General features: G+C 43.0%; 1 protein-coding gene across 3 annotated transcripts; it reads left to right on the top strand.

The window, feature by feature from the left end:
- Positions 1-1,354: 1,354 nt before the first annotated feature.
- Positions 1,355-19,724, top strand: LOC149308060 (zinc finger and BTB domain-containing protein 34-like). Of its 3 annotated transcripts, XM_089534996.1 has the most exons (3): positions 1,385-1,456; positions 6,580-6,764; positions 9,263-19,724. In XM_089534996.1, exons 2-3 carry the CDS (start codon positions 6,592-6,594, stop codon positions 10,764-10,766), a joined length of 1,677 nt encoding a protein of 558 aa, XP_089391122.1. In that variant the 5' UTR covers positions 1,385-1,456; positions 6,580-6,591; the 3' UTR covers positions 10,767-19,724. The 3 variants fall into 3 exon arrangements, with proteins under 3 accessions (XP_089391124.1, XP_089391122.1, XP_089391123.1); XM_089534998.1 differs by lacking the exon at positions 6,580-6,764 and having other exon boundaries at positions 1,355-1,456; XM_089534997.1 differs by lacking the exons at positions 1,385-1,456; positions 6,580-6,764 and adding an exon at positions 6,783-7,027.
- The last annotated feature ends 1,283 nt before the right edge of the window (positions 19,725-21,007 follow it).

Raw genomic sequence — 21,007 nt, 5'->3', positions numbered from 1 at the left:
CCCTGTATATCCCAAACCAGGATGAAGACGGCTTAGGATGCATCCGCACTGCAGAAATCACCCAGTTTGACACTACTTTGGTTGCCTCTGCACTGCATAAATTATTCTTATTATATTTATTTATATCCCGCTCTTTTCCCAGTGCCTCACAACATTAAAAGAAGAATACATTAAAACGGAATTAAATCATTACAATATTAAAACAGGTTGCTTATTAATCCAGTTTGACACTGCTTTGGCTGCGTCTGCACTGTTGCATTTGAATGAAATGATTTAAGTCTAATCATGGTATATTGTTTTTTATGACCTTTTTGATCGCATGCCATTGGCAGGTCATGCGTTGAGTTTATTATGATGACTCTAAAGCACCATGTAGATTTATGGCAATACATAATTAATGATGATGATGATGGTGGGGTCGCCTTCAGGGTTGCCATAAGTCAGAAATGACTTGAAGGCACACAACAGCAGAGCTCTCCATCAGAGAAGGCTAAATGTCTCACAAAACTACAATTCCCAGAATTCCATAGCACAGTCAGGGTAGTTAAGAGCATTCTGTATTCACACTGCAGAAATAATCCAGTTTAACTGCCCACTGGCTCAATTCTGTGAAATTTGGGGGAATTGCAGTTTATTGTGGCCCCAGAGCCTCTCTGAGAGAGGCTAAATATCTCACAAAACTACAATTCCCAGGATTCCATACCACTGAGCCATGGCAGTTACAGCGGTGCAGCCAACTGGCAGAGCGAGAGTGCGCATGCGCGCTCCCTTTCCTGCTCCCCTCCCTTCGCGTCGCCCCAAAGGGGGCGTGGCCTCTGCGCCTCCGCCCGCCTCGCACACCGTTCGACCCTCCAGAGCGAGGAGTGCGCCTGCGCGCGCCCTTTCCTTTTCCTCCGCATTGCCTGAAAGGGGGCGTGGCCTCTGCACTTGGTGGAGCGCCCACCGTTCGAGCAGTCAGAGCGAAGAGTGCGTCTGCGCGTCCCTTTCCCTCTCCTCCACCGCGTCGCCCTAAAGGGGGCGTGGCCTCTGCACCTCCGCCCCGCCCACTGTCCGAGCCGCCAGAGCGAAACCCATTTCTTTCCAAAGGGGGGCGTGGTTTCCATATCTCTGCTCCCAGCCCCTTCTCTCTGTCTCTATCTCTGTCGTCAGAGCGAAAAGTACGCATGCGCGCGCCGCCTTCCTATTTTTTCTTCTCCTGGAGAAAAGGGGCGTGTCCAATAGCAAGGAGAGCGTTCTTCGCTCTCTTTCCTTCTAGGCCCCGCCCATTGCTTATGGCGCCCCGGAAGCGGAAGTATCCGTTCTGTGTGAGGCGCGGAGTCGCTTCCGGGCGGCGTTGGCTGCGAGGGGGCGGGAGGGGGGAAGGCGCGTCGGCGCCCGGAGGGAAGGCGGCACTCGGGGCCCGGACCGAGCTCCCTCCGGCGGAGCCGCCATGTGAGGAGACCCCGGCGCCCCTCAGGTGAAAGGAGGGAAGGGAAGGAAGGAAGGAAGGGGCCCAGGGGCAACATCTCCTCGGGTGGGCTTTTGCCTTGTGGCTTCTGGAGACCCCGGAGGCCAAGGGGCTCCTTCCCTGGCAAGGCTTCTTCAGAGGGGAGGGCGGGTGGGTCGCTCTGCCACTGCCTTCCCCCGAGGCTGAGAGAGTGTGACCCGCCCCAAGGCGTCTGTGTTGGTGGCTGTGGGCCTTCTAGTCCTTATTATGGCGACCCTCTCAAGGGGGAAGGTCAATGGCAGCGCTTTCCCAGAGAGAACCGTTGGGAAACAGTGGCCCAGAGCAAGGGGTCCCCTATGATTCCCTCTGGGCCAGCGCTGTCGTTTGTTTGAGTGCCTGCCCTCAAAGGGCTTTCTTGGCAATGTTTATTCAGAGGGGCTTCTCTTTCCCTTCCTCTGAGGCTGAGAGAGTGTGACTCGCCCAAGGTTTTTATGCTCAAACCCTGCTTTGAACCCTGTTCTCCAGAGTCTGGACCAACGCTCTAACCACTAGGCTCTAACAATCCTGCGCCTTGTGTGCCCTCAAGCCATTTCCAACTTCTTAGGGCAACCCAAAGGTGGAACCTGTCCTGGGGTTTTCTTGGCATCCTCAGGGTCACCCATTGGGTTTCATGGCTGAGCTGGGAATCGAACCCTGGCCTCCAGAGCCATCATCCAACACTCAGATCCCTAAGCCAGGCTGGCTCTGTATCGCTATAATAACATTGGGATACAAATAGCAGAGGCAGCATGCGGAAGTGGTTTCAGCGTTGGAGTAAAACTCTGGAGACCAGGGTTCGGTTCCCTGCTCAGCCATGAAACCCACTGGTTGATCTTAGGCCAGTCACACTCTCTCAGCTTCAGGGGAAGGCAATGGCAAACCTCCTTCCACAAAACCTTGCCAAGACAGCCCCATGATAGGTTTGCCTTCTTGTTGTGTACCTTCAGGTCATTTCTGACTCATGGCGACCCTAAGGCAACCCAGCCCTGTCACAGGGCTTCCTTGGAAGGTTTCTTCAACAGAGGCATTGCCATTGCTGTCCTCTGAGGCTGAGAGAGTGTGACTTGCCCAGGGTCACCCAGTGGGGTTACATGGTCTCCAGAGTCATCATCCAATGTAGAAAAGAGGGGATATTCATATTATAAACGTACAGACTTGTTATCCCTCTGGACTAGATTTGGTTAAGGGTAGATGATACGTTTGCAGAATCGTGTTGCATTTCTTTTGGCTTCCAAAGCTACTCTGGATAACATGCATATCTGTAGCTGACTCGTTTTACAGAGGCGTTTGCAAAGCCTTCTCCATTCACTGTAGGCTCCAGGCTGGAGACAGAGCAGGAGGGGTACTGCAAGGCCCATGGCGACTGTGAATCCCTGGGCAGGGTCTGCCAAATGAATGAGCAAATGAGGCTGAGAGGCAGCTGGCAGCAGCGCAATTAACTTTGCTCCCATTGCTGCTGACCTCCTCTGTAGCGACTGAGATCCCTCTTGTGCTAATGCCATGCGTGCGCCTTGTTCGCTCTCCTGCCGAAACGCGCAGCCTATAATTTGATTTTGTTTACCTAGTGTAATTTTAGTCTCTAAAGTGGGGAAGGATGTCGGGTTGGAAAACAAAAACCCTGTTATAAATAGCGCATCTTTGAGTGGGAGTCTGTCGGTTGTTTTCATAAAGTGCCCCTAAGACTACATCCTTCATTTTAATAAGGCAAGTGTTTTGAGTGTCTTCTGTATAGTAGTTGCTGTTAACTATGGCTCAGTTTGCCTGGATCATAATGGTTAATGACAGATCCCATGATCCCCAAATCATCACTCCAGAGACAAGTTGGAACTTTGCAGGCAGTCATTTTGTTTGATGCTTGTTTGACTGAAATACATCCACCGTCGTGAGGTGACCAGTCTGGTTTTTGACGTCTTGATGAAATACCCTGAAGGCACCTGGTTTCATCTGATCATGGAAGTTAAACAGGGTTGGCTCTGGTTAATACATGGTTAGGATCCTGCCAATGAATACCAGGCGCTGGAGGCTGTATTTCAGCGGAGGGAACTGGCAGAACCGCCTCTGAGTTTTCCTTGCCTGGTTCTCAAATTCTTGACTTGAAGGCAGACATAGCCAAGGGCAGCCAGTTCTGTCTGATCTTGGAGGCTAAGCAGGGTCATCCCTGGTTAGTACTTAGATGGGGGACTGTCAGTAAATACCAAATACTGTAGGATTCATTTCGGAGGAAGGAACTGTCAAAACCATTTGAAAACCTTTAATGGGGTCATCATAAGTTGTGACTTGGAGGCACATACATGCACAGTAGGTACCCCAAAATGCCATTAGCTGGCCTGCCTACACTTGCTTCTGTTAGGAATGTGTGGCATATTAATAGCCTGAAAAGGGGGGAGAGGGGAGAACTAGTTCGGGTTAACAGAATAAATTTCTAGCTTGTTTATCTGGAGGTAGTTTTGACTTCCCAGGGATGACCTGGCAAATTGCGTGGCTGATGGCACTGGGGAAAGGATTGTGTGGCCCTTGGCATGTTATTGGATTGTAATTCCCACCAGCCTCCTCAACCAAGGTGGTCAGTGATCTGGTTTCCCAACCCAGCTAATGGACTTCATCTGCTAAGTGTACAATCTCAGTAAGCCCTGTGGTTTTCAGACCAGGGTTGGACAGAAGGTAAAACAAGATCTACTGGTCAATTTCTGAGTGATTAGCAGTGGATCACCTGGGGTTATTTGCTCTCAACTGTTAAAAGCATCAACAATGGCCCTGGCTTTTAAATCAGGCTACTGATTTAGGGTTAGGGTTAGGGGGGATCCTGAGGAGTGGGTTTTTACATGGCATGACTGTGAACTCATTCTTGGCCTGAGCATCTGGTCAGAGGTGCCCCTTGTTCCTTGATTTCAGTAGGATGTTCCCTTCCCCGGTTCATTGAGCTGCTCTTTCTCATTTGGCTCTGTGAGTGTCAAAACACAAACTGGTTCCTGCAAGACTGAAGTCTGCCTGTCCCTGTAGTAGACATTTCTTTAGAAACGGTGTTTGCTCAATTTGTAAAATGTGAGCATAGTTAAATAAAGCCAAGGTACATATGTTCAAGGCTGCTTTATCGACTGTGTACTTATTTGCCCATATTGTCGCAGCAAGGCCAGAATGCAGTGCATTGGACCCCTAACCCTCCACTCCAAAACATTGGAGCTTTTTCTGGAAGTAGATCCATGTGAAAGTTGTGTGCTGCAAAATTTGATCCATTTCTGTATTTAGAGAGATCTTGGAGCACCTTCGAGACTAACTGAAAGAAAGAAGTTGGCAGCAGAGCTTTTGTAGACTTCACTCTGCTTTCTCAGATGCATTTAAATGCAAGTAGACTGAAGTCTGTGGAAGCTCATGCTGACAACTTCTTAATTTCAGTTAGTCTCGAAGGTGCTACAAGATCTCTCTCCATATTGATTCTAAAGACTAACACAGCTATATCTTTCATTTCTTTATTGTCATAGTTAAAGTTACATTCTCATCTTACAATGCTCTGTCTGTCCTCTTTTCCATGACTGCTGCTACTTGGTTTTAAAGATATATATAATCTGTAGCCTGCCGGATATCATTGCACTGAAACTCTGGTTATTTGTCACCATTGGCCACTCTATTTAGGGCTGATGAGAGTTCAGGTCCAACATCATTAAAAGGGCCACTCAGCTTAACCTGTGAGTTTGGCATCTAGCACAGAATCTTTAGCATTTTTGCTCTCTCTTGGTAGCAAAGGCTTGTTCAGAGGAGTCTGCTGTGAGGCAAAATGAGGCAGCTACTTCAGGCAGCAGATGTAGGGCAAATGACATGTACTTCAATGTGGTACAGATCAGACGCTTGGGACACAATTCTCAGGAGCTCCTGCTGCCAAATTGGAACTGGAATTAATGGGAGTTTTTCAGAGCTTTGCTTCATGGATTGCCCTGCTTTATTTAAAAATACATTGCCAGCGTTCAGCAAAGGGACCAAGGCTGGATGACAAAATTCTGGCTTCCTGAATGGAAACAGTGTTTTTCTCCTCCAACCCTCTTGCTAGTCTGGCCTTGAGGCTGCTTGTCACAAAAAGAGTACAAGTCTACCTCCCAAAAAACGTGCGTATTGAGCATATCCCTACAAAATGAGCAGATCTGCATAACTTAATCTACTGCGCATTTTGCATTTTTGAGGCTTATATGTGGGATTCGGAACTCTTGTTAGCTGCTGTTTCAGTATAACGATTCAGCATTTTTGCTGTTAGAGCAAATGCAAATAACTGGTTTTAATGCATCTGCTGTGAAAGTGTTGTATACCTTTGGGGATCATGTACACATGCCTTTAATTCCTAGGCAACCAGATGGCTCTGACACCACACAGCTTTGAGGACAGTAGTTAACATGCAAGATGGCGCATATGCATTCATCATATAAATCTATTTGACTTGCATTTCGGATCTCTCTCATTCTCTCAATTTCTTCCTGCGTCTGTATGTGTATGTGATTAACTTTTATGTGTCATATAAACGGACCATGCAAAATCTTTGCTTTAGAAAGATTATTAATAAATGTTTGCCTTCTTGCTTTCAGGAAAAAGCAAACATTGCAAAAAGAAAGCAGTTGTATTGAGAGAAAAGGGATTATGCTTCACACTTTCCTTAGGAGATCTAGCTTGGATGCAATCAATTTCATTTTTCACATAGTAAGAAGAGCTCTTTGTTTGCAGAAATGTCGGCTTTATCTTCCAAACCGTATCATTCCTCAGGTATTGAAGAAAAGAATTCAGAGAGCTAGTAGATCGATTTGACAAAATGTCTATGTTTGAGACCTACAATCTTCTCTTTGCTTTTTACGGTGATTAAAAGTCTTTAGTTTCTTCCAGTATTTGCAAAGAGGTGAAACAAGAATCAAAGTGGTCAAAAAGGGGTACTGGTGCTTATTTATGTACACTTGATTATATATCATGCCAGTAAATGTGTACTTCAGTGTGTGTGTTTTTCTCCTTTTGCAGTCTGACCCCTTATACAACAACCTATGTAAAATTCTTGTTTTTTTGTATCATTTCCTTTTTCTAACCCTACTTATTTCCCTCATTTTTATGTCTCTGCCCTCCCCTTCATCTAAATGGTTGCCAAGGATGGACTTCAGATGGTTTCCTGTAATCAAGAGGTCGCAAATGATGGAAGTTGTAGTCCAGCAGTCCTGGAAACCAAAGACTGGGAACTATTTATTTATGTGATCTATGGAATGAAAACCGAGTGTCCCAGGCAGTTTATCTTCCTGCTGCCTACCTGGGATTTTTTTGGGATGGCTGCTTTATGGTAGGCCTCCACAACTCATCATTTAACAAGCCCACCAACTACATATGGCATCCCTCCGGGATCTCCACAAACAACCTACTTTATGTCTCTTTATGGTTGCAGGGATGGTTCAGCAGCCACCCCCATGATACAAGGATGGCCTATTGTGTTTGAGAGGTCACACATTGTGCAGATCTGTGACGAAGTGTCCTTTGCTTACATCATTCCCTTTCATGTCAGAGATTTCTGCATTCTTATGAAGAATGCTTTCCAGGAAGATGAAAGTAAATGTACTTATAAATTAAAAGTAGTGCTTAAATGAAAAGGGGAAGAGAGCAGCCTATGTTCAGAGACACTCAGCGCCTATCAAAATTTGAGGGTATCTGTTGGCATTATTTGGGGGAGGGGGGAGATAAAGGTAAGATGAGTCTATTTGAACAATGGCTTTTGCAATCTTTACCAGTGCCATACAACTCCCAGAATTCCTGCCCAGGCTCATATGAATTAAAAGCAGAACATCTAAAGGGCACCAGATTGGGGAGAATAGGTTCAGGATATCCTGGAAGAGCAATTATGATGACAGGGGATGCTATTTAAAGACCCTCTCTGTGTCACATGCAAAGGCTTATCTAGAACGCTTCTTTTCTCTGCTGAGCAGCAGTAAAGGATGCAGGTTTCCAGCTCTGAAACTGTTAGAACTGCATAGCAAAGCATGAGGGAAGTTTTTATTTCTGTTGAGCTCTGAATCAGGCTTCAAGGCTCCTGGTACTTAATTACATGGAAGAGCATACAGCTACTTAGAATCCCAGAACTGGAAGAGTCCCCAAAGGCCATGCAGTTCAAGCCCCTGAATTGCAGGAATACACAATCAGAGCAGTTTCGAGAGATGATCATCCAGCGCCCTGTTTAAAAACCTCCAAAGCAGGAGACTCCCCCACTCTCCAAGGCGGTGTGTTCTACTGTCAAACAGCTCTTACCCCCAGGAACTTCTTCCTAATGTTTAGGTAGAATATATTTTACTATAGCTTGAATTCATTGCTCTGTGTCCTAGTCTCTGGAGCACCAGAAAACCAGCTTGCTCCATCCTCAATATGACACCCCTTCCAATATTTAAGCATGGCTATCACCTGTTTACCTTCTCTTCTCCAGGCTAAATATACCCAGCTCCCTAGCTCCCCATAGCCACTGAGGTAGGATCTCAGCCTTCATCTTGTGTACGTGGGCACCACACTTCAAGAAGGAGGTGGACAAGCTGGAGCATGTCCAGAAGTTATCCATACACAACCATGGTAGTCCATTGAAATGATACACAATGGGGCATTGTACAAGATGTCCCATTGTGCAGTGGGGGGCTTCCATTGCACAACATGTGCTGTTGTGCATTGGGACCTTTGTGCAGTACTCACACAGTGGACTCCATTTGCGCAACAGTCCTGGAGATATTGCTGCTCCCATTCTGAGAATATGAGCATTTCACAACATCACAATTCATCATCACCCGATCATAAGTCAGTTTACAGTAGTGTAACTGCATAACAAAAAAATAATTATTTACTATAGTAAAGAGTTATTATATCTACATGCTACTTTTTTGTCATTTTTCCATATGCATGTTGTTTTACAGTAAAGAAAGAGTTTATTTTCTTCCTCTGGCTAGTAAGGTTTGCTAGAGCAACACTTGAGAAATCATGTCTCAGAGCCACACAAAGAAGGAAGCTTAGTGTGTTGCAAAACCATCTGGAAGTCCCTGTTGATGTTGCTTGACATGTTGGTTTACATCAGCGGTATTTGAGCTCAATGGTGCTGCTTCAGGGTTTCTCTCAGATTATGTTCCCTTCACTTGCATGTTCAGTTGTGCACTCCTACTGTCTTTAGTGTCTTAATTCCCACAGTATTTGAAAGAGAGACTTAACGTTCTCGATATGAAGAAGGATTAGTAGTTCTGGGTCATCTGAAACAGCTTACTGCAGTATTCTTCACACAGGTTCTCCACTATCTTCATAGACTGTAGCTGTCCTTAAAGCAATCTACAGTATTTTAGGTAAACCAACTCATTGCTACACGAAACACTAAAGAGATGATATGGTGTACTGGTGTTGGGCTAGGAATATTGAGATCCAGGTTCTAGTCCTCACCGAATCATGAATCTCACTGGGTGACCTCAGGCTAGTCAGTCTATCTCAGTGTTTAATTAGGATAAAGCGGGAGTGGGGAGAGCTATATATGCCAGTTGGAGCTCACTGGAGTAAAGACAGAATATGGATGTAACTAATAAAACCATCAACCATATTATTTTGAGTGGATTTACCTTTTCAGGTGTATGTGAAAGTAGTGCTGCCTGCAAAATGGTTACTAGCTACCCCCTTTGTGGTTAATTTTTTTGTTTTCATCAAGTCACAGATTGTATAACAAGTCTAAGTTGCAAAACAGTTATAAGAATGAACTGCTTGCTTTCTTTAAAGCAGCATCACACAATTTAAATTCTCTTCTGTAAAATATTCCTTTTGTGCCTATTGCAGGTTACACTCTACATCAGAAGACATGGACAGCAGCAGTTTCATCCAGTTTGATGTTCCTGAGTACAGCAGCACCGTACTGAGCCAGCTGAATGAGCTTCGCCTGCAGGGAAAGCTTTGTGATATCATTGTGCACATTCAGGGCCAGCCGTTCAGAGCTCACAAAGCTGTTCTAGCTGCCAGTTCTCCCTATTTCCGTGACCATTCAGCATTAAGTACCATGAGCGGCCTGTCAATATCAGTCATCAAAAACCCCAACGTCTTTGAGCAGCTGCTTTCTTTTTGTTACACTGGAAGGATGTCCTTGCAACTGAAGGATGTTGTCAGCTTTTTAACTGCAGCCAGTTTTCTACAGATGCAGTGTGTCATTGATAAGTGCACACAGATCCTAGAAAGCATTCATTCGAAGATCAATGTCGGTGAAGTCAATTCTGTTACTGTGGGGGATGAGGACACTCCAGAAAATCACAATGGGATTAAAGAGAGTAGTTACTTTGTCAATCCAGTTGAAATCTCTCCTACCTATTGCTCCCAGGTGCGGCAATCTGCTTCCAGTAATGATCTCAGAATGGAAACAACTCCAACCAAGGGTCTGCGCAACCGTCTCCAAGAAGAAGGGCACTCAGACCGTGGAAGTAGTGGAAGTGTTTCAGAATATGAGATTCAGATCGAAGGTGATCATGACCAAGGAGACTTGATTGTCAGAGAAAGCCAGGTTGCTGAGGTAAAAGTCAAAATGGAAAAATCTGACCGGCCAAGTTGTTCAGATAGTTCTTCGCTTGGTGATGATGGGTACCATACGGAAATGGTGGACGGAGAGCAAGTGGTGGCAGTTAATGTTGGCGCCTATAGCTCTGTATTACAGAATGCCTACTCATATTCCCATGGGGCATCCCAGTCTGCTGGTGTGTCTGAAACATTTGGAAACCTGAGGAACTCAAGCTCTTCAAGATCCATGCTGGGCTCTTTCCGAGGTCGTGGGCGTCAAAAGCGGGTTTCTACTAGCCACTTGCATAGTGACGTTCCAGGTCTGATGCAAGGCGCTGATGGTGAATCAGCAGGAAGCCAACCAGGATATGAAAGCAGTCCGCGGGAAAGGAATTCAAGAGGTCACTGGTATGCGTACAGTGAAAGGTTAATCTGTATATACTGTGGGAAGTCTTTCAACCAGAAAGGGAGTCTTGATCGGCACATGAGGTTACATATGGGAATAACCCCCTTTGTGTGCAAGTATTGTGGGAAAAAATACACGCGCAAGGATCAGCTTGAATACCATATCCGTGGACATACAGACGACAAGCCTTTCCGCTGTGAGGTTTGTGGGAAATGCTTTCCTTTCCAGGGAACCCTGAACCAGCACCTGCGGAAGAATCATCCTGGTGTAGCAGAAATAAGAAGCAGAATGGAGTCTCCGGAAAGAACAGAAGCCTATATAGAACAGAGAGAAGACGATGCTTCAGCCTCAGAAACATTGGATTATAGCATGGACATTCACACATCTGATTAAAAAAACATTATGTCCCTCAGCGCAACCCAGACAAAGCACATTGATCAATGCATTTCTTTCTTGTTGCTTTTGATAATTTTTACGACAGATAGAACAAGCATTGGAATTTTCCTTTCCTTTTTTGACAAGTCTTGTGGATGTTGTTTCTGAGTAGAAAGTTTTTGTTTTGAAGGAGGTAGGGTTAGCTTTATTCCCCAAAGGATATATATATAGGGAAGAATATTATATAAATGATGCACTTCATCTTGCAGTGGGTGGGGTTATGACCATGAAAGATAAATAAGGCAAGTATTTTTGGCCAATACACTTGAGAGAGAGTGTGTTCTCCTTTGTGCATCCAATCCTATTGCATGTGTTCTTGGAAGTAAGCCTCACTGAATTCAGTAGGGCTTAACTCCTGGTTAGTGTGCTAGGACTACAGCCTTAACCAAACAAATGTGCTAAGAGTGTAGGTATGCTTCTCAGAGATCCTATCCATGTGTCATACTGAGTTGGGGACTTGGGTGGAGTTTATTTGTTTCTTGGAGTAACTATTTTGATAGCTTTGAATTTTATATAATATATATTATATATAAACATATATAAAATGTTCACTTTTTTCTCTTCTGGTTGAGGGTGAATGTAAGAAATACCTTAAATGGGAAAGGAAAACAAAACCTCTTTACAAGACTTTCAACTCTTTTTCTTTTTTGGTCTTTTTCTTGAGGGAGGAGGATTTTCATTAAGCTTTCCTTCTGCCTCCCCTTCTCCCTGTTCAACTACTGTGTCCGAAAGCGAGCAAAGCTTATTCTGGAACAAGTTTTGCCCCATAGGATACATAAACCAAATGCCATACATGTGTTAACTTATGATGGGGATTGTTTGGGGCTTCTTTTTTTGTCTAGATCATAAACTGGACAACCTGTGGTGCTGACCCCCTCTTTTATACAAAAAAAGATGTGTTGTTATATTAGCCAACCCAAAAGTAGCATTGTGGTTTTAGATGTTTACTTCTTCTCAGAATCTACCTTCATTTCGTACTGTAGAAACATATACCAGGTGAATCAATCTTACCTTAATCACTCTGAATATATATGTGATTGGTTTACTACTGTAGTAGGCTCAAAGGGATTGTTGTGGTGAAATCTACAGTATTTCAGATCAGTGTTCTAGTGGATCTCTTCCAGAGAGCTCTTTTCAGGTGCACCGTAAACTTCCTACTTACCATTTTTCCAGTGAAGCTGAAGCACTTGTATTTTTACTTTTTGTAATGATACTATATGGGAATCATGAGCAATATCTCCTATTGTATTAGAGAAGTTTTGGGGAGGGTTTGGGTTGGTTTCTCCGTCATTACAGTGGCTGCTCAGTATTTTTTCTTTTCTAAAAGAGCCAATAAATACCTTTACACACACACATACACACAGGTAGATCCTGTTTTCTCTACTCTCTACATATGGTCTCTTTCTAATATGGTGCTATTTTTTCTCTCTCTCATAGGACAGTATAGCATAGAAAACAGTAGTGTTATGCATATCTTTCCAGTTAGACTTTTTGTTTGCTTAAAACAGACCTCAAAATTATAAGCTGGCAAATGTTACTGTATACAAATTCTACATCATATTTTTATGTCAAGTGAATATTTAGTATATTTAGGCTTGGCAAAAATTTGGCAAATATAGCCTGTGGGGTAGAACAATTTTTTAAGAGTGGCACAAGATTGAATAAGGGGTTCCCATGCACCCTGACTGTGTTTGTTGCTATCCTGCTCCAGTTTCTGGTGTGTCTGATCTTGGTTAACGCCTCTAGGATTTCCAGACTGGATGAATAGAGAGGTTTGGCAAAAAATGATGCTGGAAAGAGGCGTAAGGTGATAGGACATGAGAGCCATCCTGATTGTTTGGCTTCAGTAGATGGATATAGAGTTGTAACTTTGGGTTTCTCTTTGCACGAGATTATAGCTTGTCACTTGCACATTGCAACTTGCTGCTTCTGCTCAAGCCAGTTGGACAGATGTAGGTCCCCCCCCCCCTTTCAGATACAAAGAGGAAAATAGTGGCTTCTAGGACTCTATTGACGCCTCTGCCAAATCCGCATATTGAGAATGTGTGAATGTTTTGCTAACTTCAAGCATATTTATTTTTTATATTTTATTACATTGACATTTCGAATCTGAGCCTCAGCCGTAGCCCTTGTATGATTCCCTAAACTTTTATCAACTGTGAATTTTAAACTGATGAGACGCCAATGGCTTTTGTTTTATGGGAATTCCTGACCCTTCATAGAAATTTTCATTCTGCTGAGGCTTGTTACATATTTTATGAATATTCTGTGGTTTAAACACTGAAAACACAGCTGTGGTTATGCTGCGGATGGGTGGCTGATCTATAATGACTGGAGCTTATGGAGTATTCTGCAGAGTATTTTCCTTGGAGTGCAGGCATCTTATATGACTTGCAACTCACCCACTCCTGGCTTTTCTTCTCCATATTATTGGTTGAGAATGAAACTTGCTGGCTTGCAGTGGTTTTGAGGGCTCAGAGCTTTGCGTGATATTTTAAGGAATCTAACCATCCTGATTTTTGCAGTATTTTTACTGTATTTTTCATTACTGGTTTGAGAGCCAATAATAAGCATTAGTGTAACTACATTCACAGTAAATCACATCTTCTATATAGATGGGTTGTTGTTAAATTGGGTATGGAATCAGCCTTCTCATCCTAAAGCTGCCTAAGAATCCTCTTTCCACCTCTCTCAATGGAAATTGTTGTTGTTTCAACTACTAGAAAGAGGAATTGGGATCCAAATGGCCACAGATTGGGTCTTTTCCTCCTGCACCTCATAGTCACCCCTCACATTCGCCCAAAATTCACTTCCAAGGATTGTGAGGCTGTACAGTGAAATGCAGGCTGTGGGGTCAGGATGAACAGATAGCATGGAATTGAGGGCATGCTTACACCACACATGTGGCAAATTTCATCAGCCCTTTTGGATCCTAGCCTGTCTGCATGCATCAGGGTCGGGTGCATCTCTGGTTATATTACCTTCTGGAGACATGCAAAGATACATAACAGTTTTATTAAACCTTTTGCTGAAGTAATGAAGTAGTCTTATATTTGAGAGACCTCCCAATATAAAATTCAAGTCAGTCAGAATTAAATTTGACCCTTTAGGATTGATCCTGTGCTACGGTGCCTTTAAAGCCAATGGGCTTATTCCATGGTAGCGTGAATTAAAGATGGGAGAGAAGGTCAATTAACTTTGTGTTTCCCTGACTTTGCCCCCATCCCAGTGTAGTCTTAAGAGCTTCTTTCAGTGTAATTCTTCTCAATCTATAAGTTTGAGTTGGTTTCAGTTTACCAAAGAGTGACTTACCCAAAATTCTGCATAATGCCGATTGTACAGGTTTCAGGTTCAAAACTTTACTTTGAGACTGTTAACAACCTAATAGTTATCAACATCCTCCTCAGGCGATTGTTTGTTTTTTAGTTCCAAGTATGCTCGTTCATGTCAATACATTATATATCCCTTCCTCCAGCTTATTGGGTTAAGAATGATCAAGCCATAATACAGTACTGTAAAGATCAGAGAATGCTTCTTAGGACATGCAAGCACCTCTGAGGGGGAATCACATCTGGAGAAAGTTAACATGCTTGTTTTCCATCCATTCCAATGAGATTTAAGCATACCTGAAGGCTGCTTCACACGAAACACAAGTCTCCCTGAAACAGTTCAACAAATAAGTTATGCCTGTACCCAATCTTGGATGTGCATTGGTGTTGATAGCACAACATGAACATGTAGAACTGCGCTGATCTTTCATTTGTACTCCTTATGTCACAGTCTCGTTTCCTGTCCACGATAACAGAATCATAGAGTTGGAAGAGACCGCAAGGGCCATCCAGTCCAACCCACTGCCATGCAGGAACTCACAGTCAACGCACCCCCGATGGATGGCCATCCAGCCTCTGCTTAAAAACCTCCAAAGAAGGAGACTCTGAGGGAGTGTGTTCCACTGTCAAACAGCTCATACTGTCAGGAAGTTCTTCCTAACATTGAGCTAGAATCTTTTTTCCTGTAGTTTGAATCCATGTCCTAGTCTTGGAGCAGCAGAAAACAAGCTTGCTCCATACATAACATGACATCCCTTCAAATATTTCTACAGCTATCATATCACTCCTCAACCTTCTCTTCTGTACCCAGCTCCCTAAGTCGCTCTTCATAGGGCTAGTTTCCAGGCCTTTCACTATTTTCTGTTCTGTGGTTATCTGTTTTAGAAAGGCGTCATCCAATTCCTCAATCTGACTTGCAGGGTCTGTAGTAGACTCCCACAATAACATCCCTGTTGTTTCCCTCCCCTTTAATTTTTATTCTGATGCTCTCCATCTAGCTCCCAGGATTTAAGTCCTGGATCTCTTCACAGGTCCCTGCCATATAATGTTACACCCCCTTCTTTCCTGATGACATCTGGAGTCATCAGTTTCCTTCCATGGTTGCATTAGACAAAAATAGTGCTATTTGGCTGGAGACACTATTGGTTGTTTCATCCATGACACTCCCAATTTTACTTGACACAGTTGTATATATGACTATACAGATGCCTGAGATTGGCTGAGGACTGCTTACACATAGGGAAAATTGTCTTGTGAGAAGCAGCCTTTACTTGTCTTCCTTGGATTTTGCCCCAGAAGAGCTTCCATCAGTGTGCTGCAACACACAAGAGACTGGCAGAAAATAAACTTCAAGTTTAGATGCCGCAGCATCTAAATCGTGCCTTGTCACATCATGGTTCTATGGGAATGGGGTACTATCTTCTTGTCCATTTGGAGTTCATATCTTATGTCCGCCCGGGTGTGAAGCATGCAGTGAACTATTATGAGTGAATTATGGGGAAAGGGGGAACTGTGCCATGCAGACTGGTGTAAAGTGTTAGGTTAGTAAATACACTTAAAAGAAATAAATGCAGAGATTAGCAAATGTATGAAACAGTGGGCTAAAATATGTGAAATTATACAGGTTGCTTCATAATTGAGTCTCTTAATCTACCTTTTAGCTACATAGACAATGTGAAAAAACCAGTGACAGTGTCCTTTTTTTACTTTAGATGTTTTAACCTATATACAAACTGTGAAAAGGAAATTTTATACTTTTTTGCTAATGTTTGTGGTTTTAAGCCGCTGTTGATTTTTTTTCCTAACCGATTTATCTTCCATATAGTTTTTACTGAAGTTGTACATAAACTCAGAAGATAGCTCTGTAAATAAGTGGTGTTCTGTTTTTTAAAAGAAAGCAGCAGAGCGCCTCGCGGCGGGTTCTGTATTCGAGTTATGAGTGCTTTTAGTGGCAGAAAGGATACTGTCTCTTCACTGTTCGGCAGGACTTACTGTAAGCTGAAATCAGGGCTGCTTGTTTTAAGAGGAAACTTGTAGGATTGCAGGAGCCTCCATCTATCCTTTTATATTTATGTTGTATGGCTTGGTACACAACTGGATTAGTTGTATTACTTACTCCTTTAGGGCTGTTGCAAACATAATGGGCCTGATTGTGGTCAAATTTGCACAACACAGGAAATCGTGGTCTTTGTTAAACATTGTTTAAGTGGCAGATTGCACAGCCAGTCACCAAACAAACTATAGCTTGTCTTTCTCATTTCTGGATTGTTTCTCTCTTGCCAGTTTGTTTTTTAAAGATCCAGTGTCAGGGTAGGCAGTTGTGGAAACAATCCCGGGACAAGCCACAGTTGTAGGTTTGGACATCATGACAAATCATAGTTCAAAGTGGTCAGAGTCTGTAGACCTGCAACAAACCATGGGTTCCAGTTGTAGTTTGTGGTTGATTCGCACAGGTTTGTCGTGTCCCATTTTGGAACAAATCAGATTTTTAACACATTAACACCATGGCTTGTCATGATTTGGAACATCGTTGTTGTATAATCGGAGATTGGGAGCTGCAGGAGTGGCCCACCTTTCCACCGAGTGCATCCCTTCTTCCCTTAACTATGGTTAAGACTGATGTTGCGCCAGTATTTAATGGTAGATGAGGGTACCTGGGTTCCATACTTAACTATTGTTCTTCATTAGTTTGAAATTTGGTTAGGCTTAATCATGTTTAAAGCAAAGTGAGAATCTTTCTCTGGGACAGTTGAGATCAGGCCCTTTATGCTTGTCCCACCCTGTAATGGCGCACATGTAGATGGGATTGAACAAGCCACACGAATGGCTAACATGAAAGCTGCTCAAAACCCACCTCCAAGTTTGAGCAGTCCTGGCCTAAATTGAATTCTTTAGGTGTCTCTTAAATTTCCCAGTCTAGTGCTGCATCTACATTGTAGGAGTAAAACAATTTGACACCACTTCCAGTGCTGTGGCTCCATCCTATGGTATCCGGGGATTTGTAGTTTTACAGGGTCTTTAGCCTTCTCTTCCAAAGCATGCTGGTGCCTCACAAAACTAAAACCCTACACTTCTGTAAGCCGGCTCTATGGCAGCAAAAGTGGTGTCAAGCTATATTTCTGCAATGTAGATGCACCCATTGTGACTTTCTACATCCTTCTTCTAGTTCTATATAGAATTAAGCTGTTCTTTGAAATAATTTTTATGTGCTAACATACAGCTAGCAGAATTGTTTTAAAAAACAAGGGCTGGGAAAGGATGGTGTGACTGAGCTTTACCTTTACAGAAATGTACCTTTGATTTTCCCCCCCTTCTTCCTCCCCTTTATAGTTTACTGTGATTACGGCTTCTTTTTTGTCATCATCTGAAGGGGGTTTCACATTGAAGCCACTGAAAAAGGGACTCAAATATGCAACACCTAATCTATTTTCTAAGGGGGTTTTACCCTTGAATGGTGCTTTTAGACTGGTCAGGGTTATTTATTAAATTTTTATATATTTTAAAGTATTTGGGAATTGTGTAAATCCTTTATATATAAATATATATATAAATATATATATGAATATATTTAGTTCATGAATTGTAAACAACAGTAATACTCAGCAACTGAACCCAAAGTTCAGTGAAGTCATTCAGAATGTTCAGAGTTTGGCCGTCATGCGTCACTTCCAGCAAACACTTTTCCAGGTATTTTAACTAATGCATTCTGTTATACTGAGCCTTTCTTAAAATGGTGCATTAATCCAGTTTTTGCAAATTTTCATGGGTTCAATTCAGTCTGTGTCAGTTTGCATAACAGTGCTAAACAAGATTCTCTCCTGTCCATTCTTGGAGATGTGGAACAAAGAACCAGTCACAGGGCTTTGGTTACATATAACCTGTTCTTGAGAGAATAAAGGACATGGCTGATTTGCTGTTGGTATGCTGCAGTGGTTTTCAAAACTATGGGAGCGGTGGAGCTGTTGCTTCTCTGGAAGTTTATGGGGAGCTTTTCAGTGAGATCAGGCTTGTTGTTCCAAATATTATTGTAATCTCCAGATGGTAAGGGGAAAAAAATTGTGGATTGCATGTTAATGGGCTCTCACTTCATGCAAGGCCTGACCTAACACTTTGGCTGAAATTGAGAGTACATCCTAGAACAGTAATTCCCAAACTTTGGTCTTCTAGGTGTTTTGGACTTGACTGTGCTAAGAGTTTTCAAGTTCATCTTGTTCTTGTAGTATATGTTCCAGTTTGCCACATGCACCCCCTCCCCAGCATTTTGTGCTCCAATAACAGTGCACCAGTCTACACTAGAGGAAGCCCCAACCAGGTTGGCCAACTGTCAGGAATTCTGGGAGCTGAAGTCCAAAACATCTGGAGGATCCAGGTTTGGGAACCACCATCCTAGAATAAAGATGGACAGAGAACAGGTTGAAGTATCCTTGTGTTTTGTTTGTTCATTAATGTTTGAGATGGCCCCACCAGAGGCAAGAACAAAGTGGAGTAGCCCTGTCATTGGACAGAGTGAAGCAACTGCCTCAGGCAGGGAGGGCAACAATGACAACCCCTTAGCTATTTCTCCTGAGCCTCTCGACCTTGTCCCCTTCTTGGAGGAGGGAGATGGGTTTGTCCCTCACAAGCTATCTTAAACCTCTTAAACTGGTCTGCTGCCCTCAGTGTGGCCTCAGTTTCATTGCCATTGTTCTCCTGCCAGTCCAGTCAGTTTCTGTGCATGGAATGGGGTGTGTGTGTGTGTTGTCTTTCCATTTGACTTGGGCCTGAAAATGTCTCAGGACGGCCCAATGGACACGCACCTTGAAATTAAGGGGCAACGTGCCTCTGAAGATTTGCTAAGCCAAGGAACACATTTTGGGCAGGAGGCTAGAACTGAACCTTTCTAGTCTTTTGGCCAAAACCCACTCCTCCTTTCTGCCACTTTCATTGTGATAGTCAAATTGCTGTTCTGCCCCAGACCACCCAAATATCTCCCAGTAGACCTTGTTCTGCCTTCCTCTGCTTTTTCTCAGGATCTGGCAGGTCCGCATTGTAGAGGTCCGATGTGGAGAATGCGTTTGAAAGATTGAAAACCACTGGCATGCTGAGCAGTTAGTCTTTGGACTTTGCTGAAGGCTTGTTTACACATCTTTTGATTGAATGAGAAACTCATGACCGATTTGCATGATGTAGTTGCATTTGCTTTACCAGAAAATGGTATTCTTAAGTACACTTCTATCATTTATGGATAGCTTTTGTTTTCCTCATGAATATTTGAACACTTTGAATGACTTACCTCAGTGTCAATACCTTGCAATATTAAACCGGTAACCTCACAAACTCCACACTTCATCCTCATATGAAGTAAATGAAGCTAGCTAAAGCGGATGCTGTTAAAGCAACTAACTTGCCATTAAGGATTATTTTATAGCATGAAATATTTTAGAATATTTATTCAAAATGATATTTTACTCTTGTACTCAGATTTTTTTTGTTCGTTTGTTTCTAGATTTTGTGACATGAATATTTCAGTGCTGCTTTATTTTGTTCTGATGGATTTCTTGTTTCTTGCTTGTAAATTGCCTTTTTTATTGGTATAAAGTCAATGGGAATTGCTGTTTATAAATTAAAATGCTTCTAAAGCACACACCCCGTCTCCATATGTTGAGTTTGTTTGTCTAATGTGTATTCTGAAAGAAATGTGAGTTTTCACCACTAGCCCTTCAAGTGATAAATGTCCATACAGTATAGACTAGAGATTTGGGGGCCTCTGGCCTTCCATACTCACAACCTTAAGTCATAGACAGAATGCCAATGTTGGGATGATGCGGTTTGTAGCACCACAACCTCTGAAGGACCAAATATAAATATAATTCTCTCTAGTTATTTAGATTGCAATCCTATACAGACCTGTCCGGTAGGGAAAAGGTCTCATTGAATTTAATGGGGCTCAGGTCTGAGCAGCCATGCTTCTAGTCCAACACTAAAACCACTACACCACACCTCTGCTGAAATCAGTGGAGTTCACTAATACATGTGTATGAATATACATGCAGATGTATACATACATTCATGCGTATACATGCAAATGAATATGGCTTTGCAAGTAGAATGGCCAGTGCTTTGGGGACACAGAGAAATAGCTTTGGCCATCCTCCTCCTCCTCATATTACAGCGCAGCTGAATTCAACTGCAGTTGCATCATAGCTATCTTAGACTTGCTTGCCACATTTGGTTAATGCAAATTAAGCCAACTGCGTCTGTGGTTCAACGGGGAAAGTTATTTTGAAGGTGAATTTAATGGCCTGCGGAAACTATCCATAACGGCAGAAGCCGTAGTAGCATAATGTTCTAGGTCCTGGAGAGGCTTCTGCATGGCATATGCATTCATCTTACAAATTACTTTTCCAGTTCTGGTATTCTGGACATGCATGGTTTCACTCAAGTGCTACTCTGTGTGTCACTGCAGGCAATGAACCTTGTGGCCACTTTTGTGATGCTCAAGGAAGTGTTGTAGATACATTTACTAAACAAAACTCCTATGACCCTTGCTGAACTTGAAAAGACGTTTTGCACCTCAAAGGACAAGAGTTTGAACTATAGTTTATTCAAACAAGCTAGAATAAAGCTGACTTCTTCACTAATTAAAGTTTAAACTAAGATGATCCAAAGCTTGTGTGTGTAACATTAATCCAAATGTTTGGACAATAAAATTGTTCCAGTTTTATTGGTGCAAGTGGGTGAGGATAACATATATTTTGCCACCAGGAGCATCTGATATATTTCTTCTACGTTGCATAGCTAGGCAGTGAAAGGATACAGATGTTGTCACTGTCCAACAAACTACTTGCCTTCTTACACAACTATGCCCAGATTTGTGAATCTAAGCAGTAC

This window comes from Sceloporus occidentalis, unplaced genomic scaffold, assembly GCF_023333645.1.
Source record: "Sceloporus occidentalis isolate IW3139 unplaced genomic scaffold, rSceOcc1.0.p SCAF_8, whole genome shotgun sequence".
Classification (NCBI taxonomy): domain Eukaryota; kingdom Metazoa; phylum Chordata; class Lepidosauria; order Squamata; family Phrynosomatidae; genus Sceloporus; species Sceloporus occidentalis.
Note: the sequence above shows the minus strand (reverse complement) of the source record. Positions and strands in the feature narration are given on the sequence as shown.